The sequence below is a fragment of the Triticum aestivum genome, chromosome 1D, assembly GCF_018294505.1.
Source record: "Triticum aestivum cultivar Chinese Spring chromosome 1D, IWGSC CS RefSeq v2.1, whole genome shotgun sequence".
Lineage (NCBI taxonomy): Eukaryota > Viridiplantae > Streptophyta > Magnoliopsida > Poales > Poaceae > Triticum > Triticum aestivum.
In genome coordinates this window covers 324,006,206-324,014,453 of record NC_057796.1, presented here as the reverse complement: position 1 = coordinate 324,014,453, position 8,248 = coordinate 324,006,206, and the positions used below count along the sequence as shown (strand labels likewise).

Here is an 8,248-nt window from a genome sequence, read left to right as displayed (position 1 = left end):
TTTATTTTTCCCAAAAATAATTAAAATATTCCAAAACAGATGAAAATATTTTTTATGGAATTTTCCGAGTCAGTTTACTTACATTATCACATACCTATTCCTTTTTCAAAATTTTGAAGTCTTTTCTTCTATGTATTCTTTCGGTGTAATTACTTGAATAACGTCGGAATCAATGTTAATGGGATTACCTGCAATATAATGTTTAAGTCTTTGCCCATTAACTACTCTTGGTTTATTTCCTTCAACGTTATTTATCTTGATAGCTCTAGAACAGAAAACTTATTCGATGGCATATGGGCCTTCCCATTTGGAAATTGCGGGAAATTTGAAAAATAGTTAACCATTTCAATTTTGTGAACATTATTCAAATTGATGAACTTGTTTTCAAATCTATGATTTCTTTTGAATTAGTGAACATTTCTCATTTTTTGCTTTTTTTTCAAATCAGTGAACATTTTTTCTATATGCGAATTATTTTTTGAATTAGTGAACTGTTTAAAATACGCGAACATTTTTAAATTCACAAACATTTTTTGAATTGGCGAACAGCAGATTCGTGAACATTTTTTGAATTCACAAATATTTTTTAATACATGATTTTTTTGAATCCACGGGCATTTTTTCTACTTTGCGTGAACTTTTGTTCAAATTTGTCAGCATTTTTCAAATGTACAGACATTTTAGAATTTGTGAACATTTTTTCAATCCGCGAACATCTTTTCTATTTTGCATGAACTTTTTCAATTCATGAATATTTTTAAGTTCACAGACATTTTGTTTCGAGTTTGCATTTTCTCGAATCCACGAATATTTTTGAATTCGCGAACATTCTTACGCTTTTTAATTCAACCGGTAAAACCATGAGAGGAAACCAGGAAAAAGAAAAGATAGAGTGGTGAAAGAAATCCAAACCATTCTCGCGGTCGCGCGCTCTGGCCTTTCCGTTCCCGCCCGTGTCTTTTCGCCAGGAACAGCGATCCGCGCCGAAACGCATCCCGCCCGTCCACAGAAAACAGCGCCGAACGCATCGCACGGTTCCACGTCACCGATCCGGGGCACCCACCTATCCACCAATCAGCGCCCACCTCCCCCTCTGTATAAACCTAGCCCTCCCGCAGCTTGTTCCGCAACATCTCCTTCCAAACAAATTCCCCATCTTCTTCCAGTTCCAGCACGCACAACCCACCCAGGCGGAGAATCCCCCACACCAAATCAACCTCAGCAGCGATGGCCCCCAAGGCGGAGAAGAAGCTGGCGGCGAAGAAGCCCGCGGAGGAGGAGCCGACGACGGAGAAGGCCGAGAAGGCCCCGGCGGCCAAGAAGCCCAAGGCCGAGAAGCGGCTGCCGGCGGGCAAGACCGCCTCCAAGGAGGGCGGCGAGAAGAGGGGCCGGAAGAAGGGCAAGAAGAGCGTCGAGACGTACAAGATCTACATCTTCAAGGTGCTCAAGCAGGTGCACCCCGACATCGGCATCTCCTCCAAGGCCATGTCCATCATGAACTCCTTCATCAACGACATCTTCGAGAAGCTCGCCGGCGAGGCCGCCAAGCTCGCCCGCTACAACAAGAAGCCCACCATCACCTCCCGGGAGATCCAGACCTCCGTCCGCCTCGTCCTCCCCGGCGAGCTCGCCAAGCACGCCGTCTCCGAGGGCACCAAGGCCGTCACCAAGTTCACCTCCTCTTAGATTGCCATGTTTGCGTCTCAGGAACTGTAGTTGGCTGCCGTGTATCTAAAACTGGTGGAATGCTGATTTTTGGTTTGATTGCTGATGTTGCCGTGTCATGTACCGATCTGAAATAGTAAACGATGTGATATGCATCTCTTGGGAACCCTCGTTTCTGATTTCTTAACTAGTACTCGTTTGATGCATGGCCTAGCTTTCTGACCGAACTGTGCTATGCGATGGTAAGTGATGTATGTTTTCTTTTGGAGACTTGGAGAAATGTCATGGCAATTTGGCTGAAGAAACCAGATCGGCTGTCCCATTTGTTTGACATTTCTTAGAATCAGCTGCATTGTGGGGAGCTCAATTGAGGTTCTGTACACTGTTGCTCTTGGTGGTTGGCACACGCTTCTCTTGCAGGTTGCTCCAAAGACAAGTACCTGATGAATTTGTACCATGATCTTTGGAGATAAACCAGCGACCAGATATTCTGAAAAATAACAATGAAGGAGACATTGGTAATCTTTATGACATAAAGATGCCAAATCTCTTAAGAAAATACTGGCATTGCAAGCTACATACAAGGGCAACAACTGCGTGAACATCTACAACTTCTTGAACCATCTTTTATCATCCTGCTCTGCAAATACTGCAGCAATTCAGAGATCGTTTGACTTCACGACTGGCTGGTTAGTTCTTTGTTTCCCCCTTTTAGGTTACCTTCTTGATTTTGGTGGTCTGATATTTTTTTCCGCAGGGGTATGGAGGCTATCCTGAAACCATCAAGAAGAAAGCCCGGCTCATGTTTCCAATCGTTTACTGAAGAGCAGTTTAAGTTCATCTGTGGGAGGACTGGTTTCATTCTTAGAAACTGCTACATATTTCTGTGCATCGAAGATATATGGAGGTTGAACAAGCATGGTTTTCAAGATACAATGCCGATCTTTTATCATACTGCACCTGCCATATAATAGGATGCTAATACCCTGTATTGACATTTAGGACAAGATAACCCATCAAAGGTTGCATTTCTTTTTCATAGTTGAGATAGGTGATGTTTTCTTCTTCTTCAACTGAGAGTAAGTTTATGGCACAAGAGACAATTCAACTATACAGTTCATTGTTTTAAGCAGGCTGGCAGTGAATAGCTAACCAACATGAATAACCTACCACATTGCAAATTATTTCAGTTACTTTGTTGGAGAATCCAGAAATTGATATGGGTGTATTGTAGAAACTAAAGATTCAGCTAAAATGCTATACTAATTTGTCAACATTCTAGGTAAGCAAATCTGCACGGCATGCTGATAATTTGAAGCAGAGCGCTCCATCCTTGTCCTCCTGGACACGCCTTTTTTCTTCACCACAGGTATATCTTTCCTGAAATGTGAAACCCTTACAGAAATAAATATCACTGATGTAAGTTGTAACCCACTGCCGTAAAGATTTTAACAGGCTAAGTACACACATGCTAATCAACTATAGTAGCCTAGCAGGGAAAGTACATATATCAAGTGCCGCTGCTACTGCACACCTACTTAGACTCTCCCTATAAGTCAAAAGCTTCAGTTACTAAAATAAAATAAAATATATGTTTCTTTTCTACAGATTCCAGGTATCAGATAACTTAGGTAGCAATTTCCACTAGTTTAATCATCCAAACAACAACTCTTCTCCCGTGGCCTTTATATTCCCTAGCAATATCTCAATGCTAGCCAAGTTAGCTTGACAATGCATAACTAATTAACATTAACATGAATAATCCAGTTATTTTTCTAGAGAACCCAAAATTGAGATCGGTGCAGCATAGAGACTATGATGCCTACTCGTCCACAAGGAACAAAATAAAAATCCAGCACCTGATACACCAAGTATTACCAAGATTCTAACTAACATCAGAAGATACCACTTACCAGATTGAGCTATAAGTTATGACTGTTAATGGGAGGGAAGAATCTTTACAATCATGTTCTTGGGCAGTCATTGATCACAAAATCCTATGATTGAAAATAAATTCTGGTGATAGGTTGCACCCTGAAGGCTGCAATTCATTTGAAAACAACTTGGACGTGTGTTCGTTATCAGTCCCTCTGTCGTATTTATCCTTCTCTGAGATGTGCTACCAGGAACACCAGTTTGTAAACATCTTGGCATCATTGTCCAATAGCATTTTTTAATGTCTCTAAATCATTAACAGTTTATTGAGTCTCTAAATCATCATTAGTTAACAGAAGTATTCTGGTAGCTAGTTTTATGATAATATATTTACGCAAACTCAACAAAAAAGTAAGAATTTTAAAGGCTATTTGTCAGCATCCCAGAGAGGCTTTGGCATTGTTCGATAGAGGTAATCATTTGCAAAAAAACTGTGTAGTTTAACATGAGATTTATTAGCACTGCTATCAAATACTGATGATAAGGAGCTGACCTAGTACATTTAGAAGGAAAAAATCGCATCACATACTAGGATGCTAATACCCTGAATTGCCATTCAGATACTGTATGTTTGACCATTCCTCGACCAACTGGCACCTTAGCCTGCGGAGCAGGAAAAGTATCACAGGGAGAACAATTACCACCTGCCAGTATTTCTTCTTAAGAGTAAGTTTATGGCACACCAGACAAGTTGACTATATAAATCATCGTCTTCAGCTGCCGCGACAGCGGATGCCAAAGGATCTTAGCCTTGCAGTGAATATCAACATCAACATGAATAATCTACTAGTACCTTACAAATTATTTCAGTTACTTTATTGGAGAATCCAAAAGTTGATATTAGTTTGGTGCATTGTAGAGACTAAAGATTCAGCTAAAGCTTAATCAAATTGTCAACATTCCAGAGAGGCTGTGGCATTGCTCAGTAGAGGTAATCATTAGCGACAAAAAGGTGCAGTATGACAGAAGGTTTTATAAGCAATGCTAGTGGATACTGCAAATGATTGAACTAGTACATTTAAAAGAAAAAAATAGCATCACTACAATGATGCTAATGCCCTTGATGCAGCAGAGAACAAGATAATTGTACCACAGGGCAATGGATATATCATTGGCAAACAGACAGGAATCAGAGACGATAGGTAATGTTTTTCTTTTCTTTTAGGCTAGGTTCGGTTGTTGTGGTTTCCTCCCCCACGAGGAACCAACCCCTGCAGGGATTGGGTGAATCCCCTGATGTCACCCACCCCCCGCCAACACCCTCCCCAAAAATCTCTTTGTTTAAAATTCTATTCGGTTAGTTCCTCCCGAGATCTCCTCCCTCCTGTCAGCCACAAAATCGAGAGAGGGAGATAGCGTAACCGTTTTCAGGAGAGAGGGACGAGGTTTGTTTCCACGAGGTGGGACGCGTGGGTCATTTCCCTGCGGTTTCCACGCGGTTTCGAACGGATTTGGGAGGGGCTCAATCCACACCGGGCTCCTATAAGCTACTCGTAGATCGGGATCCGCCCCCAGCCGGGGTGAAACCCACGGGGATCGGCGCGGTTTGGGCCCGATCTCGGCAGGGCTGGGGCTAACCGAACATAGCCTTAGGTGGACGATAAAATCTTCACTATATATATAACAACATGCACGTAAAAATAATTACATGGTCTTCCTGTATATTCCAGCCATACGATGAGTGGCGGCTGAGGTGCAATGTAGCCTCGTTGCTTTGTGTGCCTTTACCTGTTTCATTTTTGGTATCTGCCGGGTCAGTTATGAATATCGATTTATCTGAATGACAGATGTGATTCTGAAGGGAAGGAGTACGATGAACCTTCCAGGGAAGTTGCAGTGGGGACTTGCTTTGAAGCAGTAGAAAGACCATATACGGCACAACTGTCAATTCAATTGACATGCCTGACGAACAAATAAAGCAACGACGGCTGCTAAATGTGCTGCACTTTTAAATGTGTTTGCCTGTTCTCTTCGGTGATATTTTTTTCTCGAATATGCACGGGTGTGCATATCATATATTAAAGAAAAAAGGCAAAGAAAGCCTCCACCACAATTACACAGTACTTAGTACATATTACTCCTCACGCGTCTCCCACCTCTCCATCCTACTAAAGAAGGGAGCTACATTCCCTTTCATTAGCCCGGCAGATGCCCACACTGGGCCCTCTGCCTCACTCTCCCTAGTAGAAACTCTATTGAAGGGCGCGCTCCATCGAAGATAATTGCATTCCTATGCTTCCACAACTCCCACCATACTAGCGCAACAATAGTACGAAGGTCTTTCATGCTCATGCCATCTAATCCTCGCTTGGCAACTGCCCATTCCGCCAGCGTGTCTTGTTGAGATGGGGTCCAATCCGGCTTGCCCAAGGCCTCACAGATCCTCACCCAAGTAGTCCTAGCAAAGACGCAAGTGAGTAGAATGTGGTTAATTGTTTCCTCCTCCTGGTCACAAAACGGGCACGCGTTCTGGTGCAGCAGCCCTCTCCTCGCAAGTTGATCCGACGTCCAACACCTATCCCTGAGGGCCAACCAAGTGAAAAATCTGCACCATGAGGGTGCACGTGACTTCCAAGTCAGATCCGCCATCTCCTCGGCGATATGGCCCGGTATATAGATGTCTTCTTCTTCCTCTTCTTCATTTCCTGATGTTCATTGACTCGTGTAGGGTTTTCTTGGTGCTTGTGCACAGTACGTACAAGCAACTCTTTGCCAGATATAATCTGCACCTATCAGTACACAGAAGTGAGCCAGTGAGGTGACTCGTTCTGACTTTTTTTTTGAGGCATAGGAACAGAGTCTGGATCCCAGGCCGGCACGACGGCTGGTCCGGTCCTGGCAGAAGAATTGAAACGTGGGGAAGAAATTTCGGCCCATCCTCGATCACGCCACTGGTCTGAACTGAAGAGAGGCCGACGCAGCCCAAGCCCACAATAGCGGCCGCCCCGAGCAGGCAATCCAAAAAAACAAAAGGCAACGCAGCTGCAACCAACCAACCAGAGCCGAGGAACACCCACGCCACGGATCGCTGCCCACGATCCGCGTGCCTCACCCGAAACGAAATCCTCACCATCCATGGCTCGCAGATCCAACGCTCGAAACACGCCTCTCTCCCGAAACACAGAGCGCCGAAAGAGCGGAAAATTCCCCAGACTCGCGCCCACCGGGCCGCCCCCTCTCGTTAAAAGGAGCCCCGAATCCTTCCATCGTTCCTCATTCCAACCCCAAACCTCCGAAGCAATCCTCTCTCCGCGCCCACGAAGCAAGTCCTCCACTCCCGATGGCCCGCACGAAGCAGACGGCGAGGAAGTCCACCGGCGGCAAGGCGCCGCGGAAGCAGCTGGCCACCAAGGCGGCGCGCAAGTCCGCCCCGGCCACCGGCGGCGTGAAGAAGCCCCACCGCTTCCGCCCCGGCACCGTCGCGCTCCGGGAGATCCGCAAGTACCAGAAGAGCACCGAGCTGCTCATCCGCAAGCTGCCCTTCCAGCGCCTGGTGCGGGAGATCGCACAGGACTTCAAGACCGACCTCCGCTTCCAGAGCTCCGCCGTCTCCGCGCTGCAGGAGGCCGCCGAGGCCTACCTCGTCGGGCTCTTCGAGGACACCAACCTCTGCGCCATCCACGCCAAGCGCGTCACCATCATGCCCAAGGACATCCAGCTCGCCCGCCGCATCCGTGGCGAGAGGGCCTAGGCTGCTTCCTGCTCCCCAGTGTCTGATCTGGTGTTGAGGTGTAGAGTTGTGTTAGTTTCTTATTAGCCCGTGTCTGTGGTAGTAAGGCTCGTGGACGGTTGTGTTATGGTGTGATGTATGTGATGGCATCATCTTGTTATCATCATCAATGGAAGTTAGCAATCTGATTTTAAACATGCCTGCTTGTTTGTCTGATCTCATATGCTGCCACTGGATCTGATCCACTATGTTCCTTTCCACGCAATTTTTCCACTGTCGATGGTTACTCTCAATTCTTGCGTGGAAAGGAACATAGTGGATTGTCTCTTCTTTGCCTACAGTTGTGCTTTTGAATGCCAATCTCTTTGAATATTAAGTTTCAAATGTTCTGTCCATTTGTTGCTGGAGGTTGTCCCATAAACAAGTGTACTTGTGTATCCATGGAAGCTATGAAATTCTGGCTGTTCTAAGTGTAACTGGTTTTGCAGTATCATGTGATGTTTTATTTACTGACTCCTGTGTTTGTGGGTTTTGGACTCCAAATGGAACGGGAAATATCTGCACTCTGTTGAAGGATTAATAAACTCTGTGAGTCGCCACTGTCGTTTAAATATAATTTTGAATCTGAGATAGCTGTAATCAGTGTAGTTGTGTCTTGTAATAGGCATTTGTTATTAATCAGAGCAGCACATTATCAAATGTAGCATCTTATATAGACTGAATTATTGCAAGTAATTGTTACTCTTCTGCACCAAATTTTGTCCAGCCTTCAGTTGGGTTGTTTGTTGTCTCAAGTTAGCTGCATCACTGGTAGAACCAGGGATCCTACCGGACCTGCTCCGTAGGTTGTAGGGGAAGGATGAAGTAGGGCGAGGCGATGAGCGGGCGCGCCGGCGGCTGGGCGCCGTCGCGTAGGAGGAGGATGGCGGCGGCAGCTAGGGTTCCGGCTCCTCTGGGAGCCGGGCAATAGGGATAATA

At 45.3% G+C, this 8,248-nt stretch overlaps 2 protein-coding genes across 2 annotated transcripts; both read left to right on the top strand.

The window, feature by feature from the left end:
- The first annotated feature begins 1,126 nt into the window (after positions 1 to 1,126).
- Positions 1,127 to 1,831, top strand: LOC123181789 (histone H2B.1-like). The gene has a single exon (XM_044594127.1). It carries the CDS (start codon positions 1,228 to 1,230, stop codon positions 1,684 to 1,686), a length of 459 nt encoding a protein of 152 aa, XP_044450062.1. The 5' UTR covers positions 1,127 to 1,227; the 3' UTR covers positions 1,687 to 1,831.
- Positions 1,832 to 6,811: 4,980 nt separating this feature from the next.
- Positions 6,812 to 7,467, top strand: LOC123181788 (histone H3.2). The gene has a single exon (XM_044594126.1). It carries the CDS (start codon positions 6,881 to 6,883, stop codon positions 7,289 to 7,291), a length of 411 nt encoding a protein of 136 aa, XP_044450061.1. The 5' UTR covers positions 6,812 to 6,880; the 3' UTR covers positions 7,292 to 7,467.
- The last annotated feature ends 781 nt before the right edge of the window (positions 7,468 to 8,248 follow it).

Coding starts and splice junctions, on each gene's coding strand:
- LOC123181789 (XM_044594127.1), top strand. CDS start 1,228: ATGGCCCCCAAGGCGGAGAAGAAGCTGGCGGCGAAGAAGCCCGCGGAG.
- LOC123181788 (XM_044594126.1), top strand. CDS start 6,881: ATGGCCCGCACGAAGCAGACGGCGAGGAAGTCCACCGGCGGCAAGGCG.